This window comes from Rhamphochromis sp. 'chilingali' (genome assembly GCF_963969265.1).
Source record: "Rhamphochromis sp. 'chilingali' genome assembly, chromosome: 17".
Classification (NCBI taxonomy): domain Eukaryota; kingdom Metazoa; phylum Chordata; class Actinopteri; order Cichliformes; family Cichlidae; genus Rhamphochromis; species Rhamphochromis sp. 'chilingali'.
The window spans coordinates 33,279,080-33,299,875 of NC_137944.1; the positions used below are offsets into that span (position 1 = coordinate 33,279,080).

General features: G+C 40.1%; 2 protein-coding genes across 2 annotated transcripts; both read right to left on the reverse strand.

Moving 5' to 3' along the window:
- Positions 1-615: 615 nt before the first annotated feature.
- Positions 616-6,367, reverse strand: tpi1a (triosephosphate isomerase 1a). The gene is made up of 7 exons (XM_080863764.1): positions 6,078-6,367; positions 4,628-4,751; positions 3,644-3,743; positions 3,353-3,470; positions 2,022-2,107; positions 1,478-1,565; positions 616-1,325 (listed from the first exon to the last, which is right to left on the reverse strand). The coding sequence occupies exons 1-7, from the start codon at positions 6,187-6,189 to the stop codon at positions 1,207-1,209; spliced, it is 747 nt and encodes a 248-aa protein (XP_080719890.1). The 5' UTR covers positions 6,190-6,367; the 3' UTR covers positions 616-1,206.
- A 2,556-nt stretch (positions 6,368-8,923) lies between these two features.
- On the reverse strand, positions 8,924-18,086 carry gnb3b (guanine nucleotide binding protein (G protein), beta polypeptide 3b). The gene is made up of 9 exons (XM_080862984.1): positions 17,952-18,086; positions 15,248-15,361; positions 14,202-14,347; positions 13,536-13,599; positions 12,565-12,721; positions 12,390-12,456; positions 11,263-11,464; positions 10,898-11,114; positions 8,924-9,873 (listed from the first exon to the last, which is right to left on the reverse strand). The coding sequence occupies exons 2-9, from the start codon at positions 15,314-15,316 to the stop codon at positions 9,767-9,769; spliced, it is 1,029 nt and encodes a 342-aa protein (XP_080719110.1). The 5' UTR covers positions 15,317-15,361; positions 17,952-18,086; the 3' UTR covers positions 8,924-9,766.
- Between the last annotated feature and the right edge of the window lie 2,710 nt (positions 18,087-20,796).

Here is a 20,796-nt window from a genome sequence, read left to right on the forward strand (position 1 = left end):
CACAAATATCTAATGAGCAAATCACATGGCAGCAACTTATTGCATGTTGACATGTTCAGGATGACCTGCTGAGCTCAATCTGAGCAGACGGGGGGAAAAATTTTATTTAAGTGAACTGAAGCTATTTACCAGATTAAAACAGTTTTTTACATTTTCTAAAACATGTATTAAATCAAGAGGATTTATGAAGAAAACCAGTTTTAAATGATTAAAAACAGCCTGGGCAGCAATACATGTGACTAAACAGACTCAATCAACTTGTCAACCAACACATGTATTTGATCAGATATGACATCGGTCAGCACAGATCCAGAAAGCAGAGCGATTTCCTGTGATGATAACGGAGCCAGCTCTGTTGTGAACTCGTGATAGAGCCAACAGTGAAAACGTTTGTGTCTGACATGATGAGTTAAAAAAGAAGAACAAAAACGCAATATGACCCTTTAAAAAAACCTTTTATGAAGTACTAGTTTCAAGGATTCTATACTAATCAAATATTATTCTAAAAAAATATAAATGCAAAGGAAAAATGCTTTAACTTGTTTTAACTGCTCATAAGTCACATTTAGGTTTCTTTAAAAGCATTTGAAAAGGACAGTAAACCACAAAATAAAATACACTTTTTCCACATTTATTTATTTTGTCTTTTTACTTCTTGCATCATTTATTTCCCTGATTTCTTCAGTCAGTGTTAAACCACAACTCCTCACAGCTCAGTACCTGCAGACATCTTTGTTTTATCATTTCAAGTAAATTCTGTCTGAAACTTTATTTGTTAAAGACCTAAAGTATCAGTTAGTGCAGTTAGGTGAGACACATAAAGTCAAACACATGAAGCAGCCTGGGCTGACCGATCCCCTGATTCTCTAAGTTCACCTCAGTTTAGCAGCAAATAAAGAATTTAAAAGGAAACTTTACATGGATCACATGAATCACATGCCTCAGTGGATTTCCAGTTTTTAATCTTAATTATCTAAAGTTTCCTTATTTATTGAAGTCAGGAAAATAAAGAATGGAGTGAAAAACATCTTTTCTTAAAGGTATTTAGTAGTTTAAATATTCAACATGTGGTTTGTTTTATGAATGCAAACCTCCTCTGGTTTAACTGGATCAGTCAGCCCAGTTTGCAGAAACAAGGTGATACACGGTGCAGATCTAAAGGGCAGGGTGTTTTCCATCGATCCTGCTGTAGTAGTTGTGCATTTGTTATGCACGTGCGTTGATGATGTCGACAAACTCTGGCTTCAGAGAGGCCCCGCCCACCAGGAAGCCATCCACATCGCCCTGAGACGCCAGCTCTCTGCAGTTTGCTCCTGTGACCGAACCTGGAGAGAGTAGCAAAATTAAACCGACCTGTGACGTCTGCAGAGGTTGTACATGTTAATAACACCATTATTTCATGTATATGAAATTGTTGCACCATCATTGAACCTAACACAATCCTACTGTAAAGTTTGCTTTAGTTATGCTCACTGACCTCCGTAGATGATGCGTACAGAGTCGGCCACATCATCGGAGACATTTGCTCTGAGCCACGCCCTCAGCTTCTCGTGGACCTCCTGAGCCTGCATGCATTGATTAAAATGAGACCTATGCATAAATGAATGCTCCAAACCTCAATGAATTGAAGCGATGCACAATAACATGAGAGACTGATGAAGTCATACAGAAAATACTTCATACCCTGTGTAAACTCTCTTTTTCACATGTGACTGCAAAACTAAAAAGACTAGAAAAAATGAGTTTGTGTTCATGAACAGAATCATTAAACAGTCACATCTTCAAAATCAACTCCCAGGATTCATTTCCACGGAGCACAGACTTAAATCATATAACAATTATGTCACGTGTGCAGCCGATTTGCCCGTGTGTGCAGTTATGTAAAACTAGATATTAAAACATGACAAAGATAAAAATTGGAAACAGGGCTAAACATCCCACTGGACTGGATGTAATGTGAGAAGTTATGATTATTTATGTGCTCACTTATGGGCCTTGTAGTTATGTGCCTGCGGTATTACCTGCTCAGGTGTGGCTGTCTTTCCTGTGCCGATGGCCCAAACAGGTTCATATGCCAGCACGACATTCCCCCAGTCTTTTACATTCTCTGCAACCAAACATCATTCAGGCATAAACACCGATAAGTAACGGTGTGATCGCAGACCCGCATCTACAATCCATTCTCAAGGTGCTTTATCAGCTGCCACCTGCAGCCAGTCATTTGGGCTGCAGCAATATCATGTTAAAGACCTGCAAAGTCTGTATAAAGAATATGGAAGGATAATGGTGGAAAAGACAACAGTTTATCAGCCGAGAGGCCACATTTCACATACATCACAATGCCATAAAACAGGATTATGCCTGACCTCTACCTTAATAATTAACATGGTTATCATTTCTTCAAAAACAAATCTGTCTGGTGTGTTTCTTCTTTAAAAGGTTTTCCTACCTTTCAGAAAGAATAAGCAAACCTTAGTATGCAAACTCAAAAGGTCCTTTCTGATCAGGCAACATCCTAAAAGCAGACCACGGCTGCAAGCTGCCATCAGTTCTCCACCTTTGTTGGCTTTAAAGCTGCAAAGCCTGCTTTAACAGAGGCAGCTGTGTCTGTTGAAGGCAGAGACCACTGACCTATTTACATTTTAAATCAGTACGTGGCCTACTTTCAGTACAGAAGCAGAATACAGGAGGCCAAGATGGAACCAGGGAAAAGATCATCAATCAGGTCTTGTAAAGCCTCAGTGCAGACAGAACAAATCCAGAAGCAAAAGGAACTCGTTTTTCTATCTTTATGCACAGAATAAAAACAGAGTAGAATCCAGCAGTTCACTTTTATGTTTCTGTAACAGTTTTTTTGTCATTATTCATAATCAGAGAAACATTTGAACCATTAAATAACCAAACTTTTGATCTAAAGAACATAATAGTACAAAAAAGGTGTAAATACATCCGATTTATTTCAAACTGCTCGTTTTCCTTCAAAATATTATGTAATGAATCTCGTTATTAGTTATTACAACTTTGTTTAAATGAAATATTTGAGTAAATAACTAATTATTTTAATTTTACATATATATGTAGAAAAAGTACAAACATAATAGCGCAACAATAATCATGAATAATAATAATAATAATAAAGTAATAAAACATTAGAATAAGAAACTTGAGAAATGAATGACTTATTTTTTTTCCTGTAAAGGTAAAAACAAAGTTTTAGCCATAAAAAAAGATGCAAAAATAATATAAAGCAGAAAAGCTAAAATAAAACTTAAAAAAAAAAACAGATCATGAAAGCCTACAATAAAAAAAAAAAAAAACATAGAAAAAATGTTAATATTTCTCTTGTATTTACCTGCAATGACCTGCGTCTGAGCATAGACGACTTCTTCGGTGGTTCCTGCCTCTCGCTCCTCCAGCTTCTCACCAATGCAGGCGATCACACCCAGATCGTTCTCCAGAGCATGAGCCACCTGAAACGGCAACAAAGTCAGAGTCTACCTGCGCGAACAAGCTGCCATCACTGTGGTGGCATCAGATGAACATATGAACCTGTTTTATGCTGATACAAAATTCTGTTGTGCAAACTCTTACAAAGAAATGTGCCCTTGAAATCCAGATAATTGGAAAGTTCTGTGATTCTCACCTTCTGGCCAATCAGCTCGTCACTTTCCCCAAACACATGACGGCGCTCCGAGTGTCCCAGGATCACCCAGTCTGCCCCGCAGTCCCTGATCATGGCTGGGCTGGAGGGAGAGGAAACATGTAGGACAGCCCATGTCAACTCTACGTATATTGACGTGAAAAAATTTAATGCAATTTGGCTCTTGAAGTTCCTTTTTTTGTTAGGGATGGTTTGTTTTTTGTTGAGTACAATGTTAAAATAAGTTCTTTAAAGAGCAAAAAATTATTTAATATGAAGGCAATGTGAGCAGAGAGTCCAAACATGTTGAAGGATTAGCTGTGTTAGTTCAGTGAAAGAGTTAACACTAGCAGTCAAAAATAAAGAACAAATTATTTCCTTTCATATGTGCAAAATGTGCACAAACTTGCTGACGTCAACAATTTAATTTGTTTTCCAGTGAGTGTCTCATAGAGCAACTAGTTTAAATTATGCTCAGCAAGCAAAACAAAAAGGTGGAGGAAGGAGAAAAATCTGAAGCAAGAACAGGACTTTGTATGTGAGAGAGAGACTTTAAAAGCTGCTCCACTGGAACTGATTGTTGAATAAGAAACTCTATTAATGAGTGTGTTTGTTATGCAGTGATCCATCCCGTCAGTTTGTGAGGACCTGTGGCTGATGGGATTCTCTCTTTTGCCCCATGTTTATGGACATTACAGCTGTCTTTCTTGATGTTATGAGTCTATAGCACAAGCTTAAATAATAACCTCTGGCTGTGGTCGCTGTCCGTGGTGCTGATCAAAAACTGTAATGGTTCTATTGATATTATCTTTACACAAATTTTGTGTGTGCATGTTTGTGTATGTGTAAGAGAGACAGCAAATGGGAGATGCTGTGTTTGCACCTGTACAACATAACAGAAATAATATCCGCCCCAAGGCCGATCACAGAGTGGGTATGCCTGTGAGCACAGCATTATATATAAAGTATTTGAGTTAGGAGAGATACCTGATCTCTCCAGTAAACGCTCCCTTGGCCACCTTGTAGCAGTTCTGTGCTGCGACGGAGATCCTGGGATCCAGATTGGATCGGGCAAAGTCCAGGTAGATGGAGGGAGCGGCACAAACCACCTCTGAAATCAGACAGAATGACTGGTGTTTGCTGTGATGATTGTCTGAGTTTTACTTTTATTCATTAGTTAAACCAGTGTAAAAGCTCTAAGAGCATTATTGTTGATGTAAATGCTTCTTTGCTCTGATCGTTTTCAACTGTTATACCTGAATAAATGAAAGGAAAACCTGAATTCTGCATTTACAAACACCTACTGCATTTGAAACAATCCGGAGACCCTGAGAGGCAGTTAAATGGACATAGAGCTAAACTGTGATTCTGGCTGGAGACTGAAATGATTTCATCTAACTGAAGATTACGATTGCTTTCATCACCAACCGCCTCCAGCAGCCTGCCTCATTTTAAAGACATTAAGAAACAGTCATGAAGACACTGTAAGAGAAAATAAATTAATGCAGAGCTGCTTAAATATAGCAAAGAGAATCAGTTACTTTGGTCAATAATTATTTAACACAGAGAAACTGTGTGTTTTAATCATCGTTTCATGCATATGTATCTGTTCTGTTCTGGACTGCGTGAAAGCAAAAGAAAAGAATTCATTTTTAAAAAGTGCTTTATCTCAATTGTCTGGTTTTAAAAACTCCTTGACTAAAATTTGAGTAGTTGCACACTCCTATGTACAAGCCCTTATCATAAGCATATGTTGTTGTTCAGTGATGCAGCAGGCTTGTTCTTCAGTAATTGAGCCTACATGAGCATGAATGAGTGTGTGAAGACAGGCTAAAGACTTTGTTTTTGCAACAAAAAAACAACAACAACAAAAAACATCAGTGTGTAAAAAGTAAATAAACTGCTGGATCACACAGTTTTATGTCAGAGTACAGCATATTAGTACAAAAAAATCCTTGATTCAAAGATTTGGTGTTCAGTATTTGGTTCTTTGTCTACTTTAAGTCAGGCGCTCTAAAACGACCAAACTGAAAACACAAATGAGCCTCAAAAATGTCTGACTGGTGGAGGGAACCCAAGCTGTGAACTGTGTGAAGACACAGGGACTGTTCACAGACTCAGTGGACTAACCTCAGCTGTCAAGCACAGCAATAAAAACCATGATTTAGGTTTCATTTGATGGGGAAAAGTACGAAGAGGCAGAAAATTAATTCCTCAAAGTGAAGTGAGAGAATGAGGCCTTCATGTGACGCCTCCTGATCACGTGACTTTCAATGTCACTGTGTCACCTGTGAAGCATCAGCAGCATCCCCCCCCCCCCCCCCCCCCCTCCTCTGTCAGCCCCTCCCACGTCACCAATCACAATCGCTTTTATTGATCCCCTCTAACCGCCACACACAGTCAGTCAGCGGTCCCGGCAATAATCTGGGGCTGTTACCGGTCTCGTCGTGCAGGCTGGCGGTGTTCAGGGTGCTGATGAGCTCTCCAAGACTCTCTTTGTTCCCGTTCATCTTCCAGTTTCCACCCACGAAGAACTTGCGAAGCGCCATGGCCGGCGAATATTAGCTGGTAGCCGGTGAGGAGAGGAGCTGGAGGTCGATCTGGAGTCCGGCCGGTGTGCAGGTCAGGTGATGCCAGAAATATCAGCTCCAAACACCGGCAAACGTCCTTCTTCTTCTGCGTGGGATTATGAAGGCAGTCGCAGAGCTTCACGGGACGTTACCTCCACCTGCTGTACAGAAGTTGTCCTTCCCACCATGGATGCAAAAGTATAAAGTACACGTACATTCACGGGGTATTCTCATGGAAACCGCTCAGAAATGTTAAGATTTTGCATTAAGCTTCTCGTGGCATTTTTTGTTCGTTGTTTCTGTTCTCTGGTTGTCTCTACTTTCAGTTTTATTTTTTCCAATAAAAAGAGAGAAAAGACACAAAGTCAAACATGAGTGTTGACAATATAACAATTTTATTGTTATTTATATTTTCAGTAATATTGTTATTGTGAATCACTTTGGGCATGATGATCATGTAAAATAAACCGTTTACACAGGATTTAAATGGATGGAACTTGGAATAATCAGACCTCCTTTAAAGTTATCAATATTTTACTTTGGTCAGTAATATTTAATTGATTCAGTTCACAGTAATTATAATACCTTGAAAATATATTTTCCAAATTTACAATCATAATATGTAAAAATTGGATGTTTTTATTGTGAAAATCATGCCAAAAATACCATAAAATCACAAGCAAGTCATTACTGTAACATTATATTCTGTCTAAATTATACATTTTGCTAAATTGTACCTTTATGTACCAAACTTTTGACTATTCAGAAAACTCGTACCTTACATGACGTTTATGTTTGTTAAATAACTTAAATCCATCCATTCTCTTCTGCTTGTCCAATTCAGGGAGAGGCGGGATACACCCCGGACAGGTCGCCAGTCTGTGGCAGGGCTAACACATAGAGACAGACAACCATTCACACTCACATTCCCACCTATGGGCAATTTAGAATGACCAGTTAGCCTAATCCCACTAATAGTCTTTGGTCTATGGGAGGAAGTCAGAGTACTCAGAGAGTTCCCACACAAACTTCACACTGAAAGACCCTGGCCTGATGGCGAGTTGAACTCAGGACCTTCTTAGTAATGTGAGCAGTGGTCTTTTTGTGAGCTTTTTAAACTTTTTGAATGATATATATATTTTTTAATTTAGCTTCTCTTCATTGATTTTCTGAAAGAGAATGGAGGTTTTCTGGAACAACTTCAATGACGCCCAAAGTGCATAGAGAAGAACAAGGGTCTGAAGCTCCAGCAACACTTATAGTATAAAGAACAGCTTTATTATTTGACCAAGGCTGTTTCGGCCTGTGGCCTTCATCATGGTCATCCATCCATCAGGTCGTTGTCTTCATTGGTTGACTGTACATTTTAGAATTTACTTTAAAGTTTTAGTTTTTCCTTTTAGGGTCCTTGTTAGGTTTATATTGTTGATTGTCATTTATGCTTAGAAATATTTAACCATATATGCTTAGAGGTGTATAATCGATTGTGTAGTGATAGGATGTGTGATCCTTAATAGTCTGCAAAGGCTTTGTGTGCATTCCAGAGTGTTCTGGCATTCACACCCACATCCTGGGAGCATGGGAGAGGTCGTACCTTCTCTTATTGTTTTATGGTAGGATAAACGTATATGTCAGTTTTAGTCTAAGTGCCTTTTGTTTAGATGAACTGCTGGACTTCCAGACCAGCAGGTTTAGGGAAGTCTTTATGGGGTCACACACTGACCCCCCCCCCCCCCCCCCCCCCCCACACACACACACACACACACACACACACACACTTACACAACGCACAGGCAAGGTACTCTTTGTGTGTATGTATACATCGTATGCTAATGCACCTATGCATATTCATGTAACCTCAATAAAAGAGCAGTGTTACGGGGGAGCAGATGAGAGCAACTGGGGTCAAGCGAAGGGACGGCGTTTGTTCACTTCTCTCCCGTGCATGAGAAACATAAAGAACTTTGCCTACTCGTGTCTTGCTTTGCTGTGTAATTAAATTGTCCTTAACGTTCCAGCGAATAGGTTTATGCTACAAACCTATCAGTCCTACATGGTCAAACTCCCTCGGTATGTCTGTCACCGTGAGGAACCTCACTGAGCTTACAGGTCATCAGGTCAAAAGTCGCCGTTGGCTTCACTGTCAAAGTTGAGAAATTGTCTTTGTGCTGTAGAGACTCCACTGACTCTTTTACAAGCTTGTAATTAATTTGATGTTTTATGTTATGAATCTACTTGTGTTTTTCTTGTGTTTTTGTGAAGCACTTTGCAGTTTTTATCAGTGAAAAGTTCTGTTTAAATCAGTGTTACATACTTTAACTTATTTTCTGATTCCAGTACATGTGATGCAGAACATCAGCACTTTGTCTGGAGACAATTCAAACCTCCTCGTTCACTGTAGAGCTTCATTTCTGCACCAGCATCTCTGTGTCTACCCTGCTGCTGTTTGCAGGTATGACTCACATTACTGAGGTGTGCTGACCTCTAATGAGATTCCGCTCCAGGCATTTTTGCCCTCTGATGATGAGAGCAACAGCTGCAGGGACCAGTCTAGATTCTGGAGGACTGTATGTGCATGTTAATGTAAGAAATTAAAACTAACCCTCATAACTAAAGGTCAGACCTTGTCATTGAAACAAAAAGACTCTGACATAGTCTTAATGCAGAATTCTATGTTTATTAGAAAGATTTCCAACAGAAATCTTGTATTTTTTTGTACAGAGGAACTGCTCAAGTTTAAAAGTACAACAAAATGCAGCTGAAGCCAGAGGAGTAAAGAAAGCTTACAGGAGTGTTTTACAGCCACTCTCACAGCCAGGTTCCACCTTCAAACCATCATCCACGAGCCCATCAGTGTTTTTTTTACCTGTGAAGTGGGGAAAGCAGCCATCTTGGATCAAAGTCAGCTGGTGGTAATATGGGACCCGAGAAAGCAGCTCAACCATACAAATACACACTCAGAATATGTGCAGCCAAAAAAGCAAACAGATCAGATACAACAAAGAGACTCTGTACATAGACATTTCTAATGTGTTAATCTATAAAATATAAATAAATATACATGTCAGTCTTTTTCTTCTAGATGATTGCAGTGCTCTTTTAAAAGGTCAAAGACCTCGAAGACAATAAAAATAAATCTGTAGCTCTATCTTCATATTTTCATTATTTACTGTTCTTTATTCAGTTATTTTCAGAAAATCTAGAGATTTTTATCATTTTCAATAAGAGCTTATTTTCCGCTCCGTTTTGATTAATAATCTATTTTTTTTAAGATTTACTTTTTTCAGCAAATAAATCCACAGTAAAGCTTTCTTGTACATGCAGTGGAATGCATCGTGCATTGTTTAACTGATGCCATTTGCACAATATGACTCATTCGCAACCTTTTAAAATTTGCATACATGTATGAGGAAGAAGCAGAGCGGGAAAAAGAAAGAGAGGAAGGTCAAATATCTGCACCAAATCTCCAGCCTCACTTCTCTGCCACTATTTTCCTCTCCTCTCATCCTGCTCCGTTTCTTCTTCGTCTCCTGGCGTTATTCTCTGCAGGGACGCCTCAGTTCCACAGTTTGAGGAAGCTGTCCCAGGATCCTGTGCAGACGCCCATACCGTCATCAGGGACGCCGGTGCAGCTCACCCTGTTGTCATGACCGGAGAGCACGCCTGGTGTTGTACAACAAGATAAAAGACATGAAAGAGTGCAGAAGGAGTGAAGGAAAAGTAAGAGGTCATGGTTGTAAGCAATGGAGATGAGTGAATAAAAGTAATTATGACAGAGAAATTAAAAGGAGAGTAAAGAAAAGGAAAAAAGATGCTCAGAAGGCACAAGATGAGTCAATGAAAAACAAAAAGAGTGGAAAGTACAAACAGAGGAGAAAGTGTGGAACAAAAATAAGACATCACAAGAACAAAGTATATGAGGAAAGCAAAGAAGAGCAAATGGCCAAAAAAATCAGGGAGGGGAAAAAATCATATGAAAGTGACGAAAGAAAAAGAAGAAATTCAAGGAGAGGACATGGAAAAGAAAAGAGTGGGAAGCAGACAAGAAAAGAGGGGAAGTAAAGGAAAAAGATGAGCGAGTGAAGCACATAAAGGAAGGAGAATTAAAGACGAGAAGAAAGAACATTGGGGAAAAAAGGGAATAACATGAAGTGACTGTAGAAAGTAGAGTGGAGTGTAAGCAAACAGCAAAATGGAACAACATGTCAGAACAACACCAAAAATAGAAAAATAGAAAAAGAATGGCAGAGAAGAAAGGGAACAAGGAGAAAGAGCAAAGGGAAAATGGTGGAAATGATTAATTAAAGGAAAGGAAAAGAAAAAAGAGGGGAAAACAGCATCGGGAAGAGAGGAAGCAAGGGAAGGAAAAAAATGACGGCAAGGAAAGAGAGTAAATGAAAAAATTTAGGAGACGAATTGGAAACAGCAAAGGAAATAAATGTATTTTCTTTTTTAAGAAATAAAATATTCATTTTTGAAAAAAAATTAATGAACTGTTCCGTTGGAAGCAAAGAGATCATAAAAATAGTGCATCAGCACCATCTACAGGTGACATGTGGAAGAGCACCAACGTTAATGAAAACGTCACTCCCTATGCTCCCTTTTAAAAGTCTATAAATTAAGATATCCATCCATCCACAAGATATACATATTTAAATTTAAGTAATTTTGAATAAACTCTGCTCACCGACTTTCTCTCCCTTCAGTGAGTCCCAGATGTGGCAGTTGAAGTCATCGTAACCTGCAAAGATAAGGCGGCCTGAGCTGGAGAGAGCCAGAGATGTGACCCCGGCGTTCAGGCTGGTGTCCTGGTAGCAAATCACCTCCTGGTCGGCGCGCAGGTCGTACATCTTGCATTGGCAGTCATCGGAGCCTGTGATGATGGCATTACCACTTTGGAAGAACTACAAGTGGGACGAGAAGAAGCATTTGAGTTTTAAACCAAGAGGAAATAGTTTTGCTAAGGCAGCCTTCAGACCACAACTGTCCCCCTATAGACTAGAAATAGTGTGATTTGTGTGTGTGTGTCGTGAGTTTCTGGGATATCCTCACAGAAATGGCGTTAATGTCGCTGGTGTGTCCGGAGAAAGTCTGCTTGCAGGCGCCTTCCCTCAGATCCCACAGCTTGGCCAGAGAGTCACAGGCTCCAGAGATGAAGGTGTTCATGTCGGGGGAGAGAGCCAGCGACATGCAGTCCCCAATGTGGTTGGTGAAGTTGACCTTCTGCTTGCCGGTCTCCAGGTCCCACAGACAGCTGAAGATGAGAGGAAGAAGACAGAGACACAAATCAGAGGTTTTTAGACCAGACGGCGTTCTGATTAACTGTCTCAGGTCTTTTTAGCTTACCTCAAATCTAATTTCTTGATGACAGCTCTAAGTTCGTTTGTATCTTTGTTAATATGAATGAACAAATAACATTAATTTATTTGTTAATTCATATTTTCAAGCAATGATCTGAGATTAATGTTATCTCCATCTTAACTGTTTAGAGACATCTGCCTGATAAAATACACGGCATGCACACAGGTAGCTACGGTGGCCGAGCCCTGTAGGACACCGTGTGCACATGTCCATTTTTCTCTGAACCATACAACATGTTCTAGTCAATAAACACACTGCGAGAGTTTCATGGGATCATAATGAAGTGACAACTACAGTCGTTTTCTTATAGACTTTTATAAAATATGACTTATTTTTAATTTAACTTAATTTAATTTATATAGCACCAAATCACAACAGTCACCTCGAGGTGCTTTGTAGCGTAAGGCAAAGACCCTACAATAATGCAGAGAAAGCCCCAACAATTAGACGACACCCTATGTACAAACACTTGGCAACAGTGGGAAGGAAAAACAGGACAAAACCAGGCTACGTGAGGGCCAGCAATTTGCAGCGACTGGCTCCGCCCCCCACTGGTCATTAGAAAGAGTGCAGGTTTAAGGCACTTCCCCTTTACATTTTAGAAATATTGCCTATAGTATGTGGTAATATGAAGACACCATAGAGCACATGATTGGTGAACAAGTGTCATGGTTTTTTTTAATACCTTCAGGATAATGGGAGAATGCACAGCCTTGATACTGATTTAAAAGCTGCTCTTTTCCCCTTGTTCACTACTTTAGGTGGGTTGATAGAAATGACTGACATCAAACACTAAGAAACACAAACTTTAAACTCACCAGGTGGTGTCACCGGAGGCTGTCAAGATCTCAGTATCGCTAAGGAAACGGCAGCAAGACAGGTAACCTGGGCGAGAGAGAGTTTTGCGAGCGTCTCAGGTTGGCTGTGCATGCATTCATTGGTTTTGATGCTGTGAAGTAAGTTGAAGGCATTTAAAGGAAGCTCCCTCCTCACCTGTGTGTGCGTCCAACTCTCTGAGGGTTTTGGGGCTGGCCGCCTTGATGTTGTAAACTGTGCAGATGTTGTCCAGACCACCGCTGGCCACCAGGTTACCAGAAGGGGCGAAGGCGACACTCATCACCCAAGCAGACTTCAGTGGAACAGCAACCAACTGGGAAGAGGGAATTCAGTTTAAACAACCAGGAGGTTGCAGCTCTGCGGTTTAACAAGCATGGACAGCGTTTGAAGGCTGGAGAGACGATGTTCCTGTTGGCTGTCTGTGCTTCCACTCAGGTCTAAAGGCCTGCGAGGAACCACTGCAACAGCAACAACAAGCTTATCGTGACACTATTAATCTTTGTTTACTGCTTTAGAAATAGGTTCACTGAGTCACCGCAGGAAAGCAGATGAACAGTCAAAGTAGAGTCAAAACACACAAAATGCTAAATGTAAATGAAGAGATTTTCACAAATGTTTGTGAAGATTCATCACAACAGACCAGTTGTTTCTGGACTCCTGTAAAGCACTGACCCTCAAACAGGGGTGCTTTGAAGGGTGCTCAGAAATGAATTTAAACTGTGAAGCTTGCTCATCCATTGGCTAATTAGCTCACTGCTGAAATCTGCTCACTGGGTAATCTAATTATGTTGGGATGTACTAAATAAATACTGAGCTCCAAGCTCAGATTGAACATTTTCTCCTTGTTCTTCTCTTCTTTTGTTTTTAACACTTGTTCTCAGTTTCTGTTATTATCCATTTGTGTTAGTCATTGTTGATATATCTAAAAGAACATGAACTAAAAAGTACTAACTTACTAAATGAAATTAGCAGTTGATGACTGATTGTTTCATTGAGTAAATATGCAGTTTTTGTCTTATTTTGCAGGTTGTGTGTGGTTCGTTTTACTTGGTCTATTATATATTGCACTCCACAAATTACATGCCTGCACATTCAGATTAATTATGACATATCCCATGCAGTCCTACCTTGTTCCCTGTGAAACAGTCCCAGATGAGCAGCTTTCCATCCTGTGATGCACTGACCATCTGCCTGTGAGAGAAAGGAAGTGTCACTGTGTTTGAAGAGCACTTCAATCTTCATTAAATTAAAGATTTAAAAAACATCTCAGTGAGATAATGTCTCACTAATGATGAATATTTCTGTGGCTGTTAGAAAAGAGATGTCGTGTAGCAGTAACTATTGTGCCTTTTAAATTCACATGGATTGAATGTATGCTGGAGTTTATCTCGTTTCTGCATCTAAAGTTTGTTCACATGCGAAATAGTTTGGCTGTTATCACAACTAATGTTTGCATCCTGCAAATTCTGATGTCAAAGTCACAAACATATTAAAAACACACACACATTAATATGGATAAAAATCAGCAGTTTATAATCTTCAAGACACACATTCATTTTCATTACAGCACATACAAATAAATCAGGTAATTTCAGTATTTCTTTAATATTACAAGTGTTTTCTTCAAACTGTCAAACAGGCGATGTTATATTTACATATTACGTTTTTTAAGCATTAAATAGAGGTTTTTAAAAAGTAAAGGGATGAAACGAGTATTCATATACAACCTATTGTTGAATTTGATTACAGAGCTGCTCTTTTCTTACACAAACGTGCCACCCTTTCATCCTCACCTGGAGTCAGCTGACCAGTGCATGGCATAGATTTTAGCCAGGTGACCCTTGAGTGTCTTCCTGAGCTTCAGCTGGACCCGACCCACTGAGGCCACCCCTGATGCTGCTGCAGACATGCTGCCGTCATTCACAGCTTTGCGGGCCGCCTATTGGTCACACAGAGAATTACAGGTTTGGAAAAAGAAAAACTGTGTAGTCGGTGTTTTTCCTCACTCCTTTCCTCTGTGATGGCATCACAGCAATTCTAGCATTAGGAAAAAGGAAGGAGGTCCACTAAGTCCTCCACTAAGGCGAATTAACCTCCACAAATTATAAAGGAAAAACTAAGAGTAAGTAAGATCTGCAATCAAAAGAAACCTCTTCACAAGGGTAATATAAGCACCATGGGTCCATCCTCTATAATTATTAGTTTTTACCTGTCTAGTGAAACATGTTTAAATAAATATGATTATTAAGGCCATCCTGAACATTTTCCTGTTGTTTTGAACTTACAGTGACTCAGACAGACAGATATGTATGTATATACACATGTGTCTATGTGTTAACAGACCTCTCTGCATTGAATCATATCTGTTATTAACCTCTGTCTCTCTTCCACAGCATGTCTTTATCCTGTCTTCCTTCTCTCATCCCAATCAGTCGTAGCAGATGGCCCCGCCCCTCCCTGAGCTGAGTTTCTTCCTGTTAAAAGGAAGTTTTTCCTTCCCACTGTTGCCAAAGTGCTGCTCATAGGGGGTCAAATGGTTGTTGGGTTTTTCTCTGTATCTACTGTACAATATAAAGCGCCTCGAGGCGACTGCTGTTGTGATTTGGCGCTATATAAATAAAACTGAATTGAATTGAATATCAAAAGATTACATGCATATCTGTCACGTGACGGATGGAGAAAGACTGATTACTTGAGGTTAGTGTTAAATAAATACAATAACATTAATATACACGCTAGATAATATGAAAAATATGGTGTCACGGGGGTGAAATCAGGATTGTTTTTATGGTGTTGAAGATAAAAACACCTGGAACTTCCTCCCACAAGAAACGCTCACCTCAATCTGTGCACGGAGGCCATCACACTCCTTTTTCAGTGCATCCATTTCAGCCTTCTCAGCTGCCATGGCGAGAGTTGTTTGTTGATGTTACTGATGAAAAACCAAGCGACACTGAGAGGAATAGGAAATGGGGAAAAACACAAAAAAAATATAATTATTTACTTGGAAAATATTCTGAAGTCCACGTGTGGACTAGACATATTTGCACAGACAGCAATGTTTGGATGTTTGTTGCAGCTCATTGTGAAAGATGTTAATGCTGTTAGTGGAATGACTCCCAGCCAAACGTATCCTCACGTTTGACCCTGCTGTGAAATAAAGTAGGTACCACTCAGTGACCCTGATTCCTGAACTGGAACGCTTCGATTCTTGTTGCACCACCAAGTCTACAGAAACAATTAGACACTCAGGTGTCAGCTGTCCCTGAACAAAGAGAGGAAGGGAACCGTTTAGAAGTATTAAAGAAGACGGCACAGAATCAACAATGGGTAAAAGAGGACAAGAGGAATGAAGGATAGATGTGTAGGACTTAGGAAAGAAGGAAGCAATTACATTACTCTAAAGGTCTAAAGGGCACTTAGTACATTTATTTTTGCGTGATTTAGAGGATAAAATACACGTCTTTAGTTTTTACTGACTCCTTTTATTCTTTATGGTTTTAAAGAGTTGGATCAGTGTTGAATCTTCCTTGTAAGGAATTTATGGTTGCCTTAACTTCAGTGTCCATTTTGACCTCACCAACACCCTTCCAGTGTAAAACTTTAAACCCTCAGGTTACATCATGTTACATCACCAACATCAAGGTCAAACAGCTAAAAGTTAACGGTCAGAAGCTGAAAAAACAAACAACAATAAAAGAAAAGCTGTTATTTCCAATCAGTGTCATCGTTTTTCTTGGTTTGTTCTTTTACTTTGAAACTTAGTGTTTACAATAAGTGTTCGGCTAATACTCTGTAACAGGATGCTGATGACTGACTAACTGAACACCGATTAACTGTGTGCACGTTTCTGCACATCATCAAACTATCGAGCTAAAAGCCTGAACCCCCATGAGTGAGGTAAAAATTACTGCTAATGCAAAACACAGAGATTCCAGTGAGGAATATTAAAACTTCCAGAGTTGTGCTACAGTTTTAACCTTGCCTGACTTGTTAGTCACAAACCATAAGTAGAGCTTGCACAGTAGTCACACAGGAACATGCAGGAGCTTTTACAGAAGACGGAGACATGATTAAGAATAAACGTCCACCCGCTTCACACCCTGGAGGACGGGGCTGTGGCCCCCCCACACTCCCTAGCAGATCATTACATGGAGAAACCTCTGGAATGCAAGCATGCTGATCCACACAGGTATGCACACATGGGTATTCACAGACGCGGACTAAAGCTTTCTTGGCTGCTACCTCAAAGCACACTGTGCGCTGTCTATCTTGCGTGCTGCACAATATCGTTTATTATTTAGTAAATATTGATATCTATGACTAGCTAGTTTATTGTGATGGTGCTTTGTTTTCTCTATTATTATGTTGCTCTTTGTTGTTTGCTGTCTCCTCTGTTTGTTTTTTTTGTTTGTTTTTTTTTTTTTCTCCATACAGGTGACCCAGGAGTTCTTTTTTAAAAAAAAAAAAAAAAAAAAAAAAAAAAAGAATAAACGTCCACTGATTAGTACAAGTGATCGGTTGCATCAGTCTATGTGCAGGTAGCAGCTGCACATAGACTATGGAAGGTCGAGGATATGGTGGGGGCAGAGGTGAGGGGAGTTTGGGATGGGTTTCTACAGGACTTTAAATCCCTGCAGGAGAGCTTAAGAGAAGCTTTAGCGGTCAAATCTCCTGTCATCTGATTGCTGACTGCTCTTTACCCTGAGATCAGAGTGAGAGGGAGGGACTGCGGCGTGGACAATAGAAGAAATGGAGCTTCTGTTAGAGTCAAGACCAAAAACTGCTCCTCCTCTACTGTCCTGTTTATTCATTTGAGGTGCACTTATTGTTCAACATGTGAATGAAACACATGCGGCCATTTTCCAGAGCTTAAAGCCAGTGAAAATCTGAAACCTTATTACACCACTCTCCACCACTATAAGGACAACTTAACACCACAACCTCCTGTCAGTGTGTTATTCTTGCACGCACACTTTAATGTGCAGACTGGAGGAGTCATGAGTTGACTCATTACACTCATGGATTGAGCCATCTGATTAGCAGACCACCTGCTACCACCAAAGATTTCCACAAACAAAGTGAGCTGGATGAGGTTTAGCTCTTTGTGACCGACCAGGCTGCAGCTTACTGCTGCTCCACCTCAAGCTCCAATCCTCTTTGGCAGAGTTGCTACAATCCAAAGATCACCTTCAGAGGGTTTAAGGATGCAGTGACAAGTTATTCTGTTGTTTGAAAGAAATTGATGACTTAACTCAAGTTGCATTGGTCAAATATCCTGAATTTGATCAAATCATGTGTCAGAAAATACAGAAAATCCCCAAAGTTGCTGATCACTTTTTGCTTTGGTAGCACAGCACTGCAAAAGTTCACTTCCTGTTCTTCCAAATAATAAAAAGCAGAACTCCACTTTTCTTCTTCAAACGGTGACAAAGAAAGATGATGAGTCCCCACAGCTGACTCAAAGCAGCTCCAACTGTTCCCCAGCAGCATTCCTTAACTTTAAACTGTCACAAAGAAGCACCAGAAATGCTGAAACTCACCTTTTCTCTTTTTCTGCACCTGTGCAGATCCCGATCGCAGACACCTGTGTTCCCCCTTTGAGCCGTTTCAGCTTCCACAGCTCTACAGGGTGCACAACCTGCTCGCTGGCTCCTCTGATGCTCTCCCACCGGCTGACTGCTAGTGGCTGTACTAGTGAAAAAGTCTGAGCCTTCCTCCACGGTGACGAACAGATGAGGATTGGAGGGGATGAAGGAGATAAGTGATGAAGGGATAAGGCTCAATGATGGAAATAGGGAAGGAGAGAGAGAGGAAAAAGGAAAGGGAGCGTGGCGAGAGGAGGTAGGTAAAGCAATTGAAGGGAGAAAATCAGGTTATGAGGTCAAAAGATGAGAAGAGGTGAAGAAATCCAAGAACAAGACAAGAAGAGGAAGGGAACAGATGTCATAGCACAAGAGTAAACTAAAGGAAAGAAAGACAAACACAGAGATTTGTCTAAAGCAGGAAGATGGGAACTCTTCAGAGCACAAAGTTGGTTCCACGAACAGAGCAGTGGTTTCTTCTTGTGTTTAATTTATCCTATTAAAGGTTCAACAAAATATAAGGCAACGCCAGTTAAAAATGTTCATTTTAATTTCCACAGCTGTTTGTTCTTTTTTAACCCATCCACAAAGTAGTTTTATTCATTGGTGCATTGGTACGTATGCTTTGAATGCCCTGTGGTTGCAGAGAGGTGACATTGGTGCCTTGATTCCTGACATTGCACTGCATGTTTTTGGATGCGGGCGCAGGAATGGAGAGATGGACTGAGGCGGAGGTTTACAGGAGGGGTGAATTGGTTTGTCGGAGCTAATGAGCTGAGCCCAGTTAATCAGGGTCTAATAGGATATCCGGGGACGGGCAATCTCATTAGGGAATTAGAGCAGGTCAGGCTGAACGCGCGTCACACCTGACACACAGCAAAGGCACGGACGGAAAGTGGATCAAGAGTCAAAGGTTTTGTCTCAAAATTTAAAACTTTGATGCTGCATTTTTATTTCAAGACTGGAAGAGATTTAAGTTCCTTATAAAGATTCAATTCTTCAAATCAAGCAGTCTTTCTCCTTTACTATATGGGAAAAAATAAAATAAAATCAGCAGTAGACAGACGTGCAGGAGAGCAGGACATTAGATCTGTTTGGATGCAGACACTGAGAGAGAACATGGGAGAGGTTTTGGGTCGTGTCCTGCAGAGCAGGTACTCGTCTTCCACGTGAGCTGATCTTGGCTCCGCCCTCTTAGCATCTTTTAATTAGACTTGCAGCTTCAGGGCAAAGTTCCATGATTTTTATCCAAGAAAACTGGGGATAGAAAACTTCCTTTAGATCAGTCCCCTCATTCAATCCAGAAGAAGGTCAGAGGTCAGAGTGAGCACACGGGCTGTGCCCACGTTGGGATGCTAACATAGTCAACTAGTGCATCACCTGTAAACTGTATGAATGCAGTGCACAGATGCAGACAGCTGTGACACTGACACATGCAAATATAAAACAAGAACTAATCTCTTACTTCTTGTCCAGTTACAGCACAACGAGCCACATTATTTGTCAGATAATTAAAAACCCTCCAACAGCACTGATGCCACAAATGAGTGATTTGCTCTGCAAACAGCCAGGGTTAAAACTATCCTCAACAATTAAAATGTATAACTTTGTCTACAGACACCAAAACGTTTTGTTTATTTCTGCTACGGGGAGGCGTTGTATTCTGTAGTTTGTTTTTATGGTTTGTCTTGACTTGAAATAAGCCACTAAACTACTTATTTACCACATATGTTTTATTATCACGGGGCTTGATGTTCTGCAAATGAGTACTTCAATTATTCACTTTCCAAACTGACTTTTCCCTTGAAGTGATTTCATGTGAAATATTTTAAGCTTACGCCTGTTTTTATAAAACATTTAACAAGCATGTGTGTTGACAGACGGTCATTTGCACAGCAAACAGTGACTGAAGTTTGATCCTGTCATGACACTTTTAAGCTCAGCTGTTTCTTACTGACAGCGTTCCAGTGTCTGCTGAACATGTTTAAACACTTGGAAACTGTTTACAACTCTGCTCTGCAAATGTAGTCCAGTTACTTCACTCCAAGTTGCAACTCACATCCTATTGGTTAAATATCCAGGTAATCCATCCTCTATGGTCATAGGTGCGTGCTGAAATCAACAATGACGTTCGACGGCCTCCTCTAATGAGGACTTCTAGCTTAAGCTTCACCTCGGGCGGTGTCCTGTTTTAAGCAGTTGATGCAACAGGTTTAGGATCTGGTCTGATGATGTCACACAGCAACATCAGTGTTATGCAGCAGTGCTTGTTTTTTCTTAACAAGTCAAACAAAGTTTTAATGGCCTTTGTGAACCAACTATCAACACTAGGTGTCCTTAAGAAAGACAGGAAAGCCTTTCAGGAACAATATAATCAAGTATATTATATGCAATATGAAGAATACACTCGGCACTTAAGAAAATGTTTTTGTAAACTTTTTCAGATCTCTTTTAAATCCATTTAGACGTGACGCCTGAGACAAATCTACAGGGATGTGCTCACAGCTGGAGGTGAATTTGTAAATTGATTTGTAAATCTCCTTTTGTTCTTTCTCTGCCTGTGTAGAAAATAAAGTGTCAGTGTCTGATTTTTAATTCTCAGTTCTGAAGCCTGAATGTCATCACACTGACCATCTTATTTTGAGTCAAAACTACAAAATAATGCAGGGCTCAGTTATCAGATGACATCAACATAGACGGTGCAGGTGCATTGCACAGAAACCTGCTAATTAGTGCAACATAACATAAAAATAACATTAAAATGAAATCTACAAATACAATAATCCATAAAAAATCCATAATA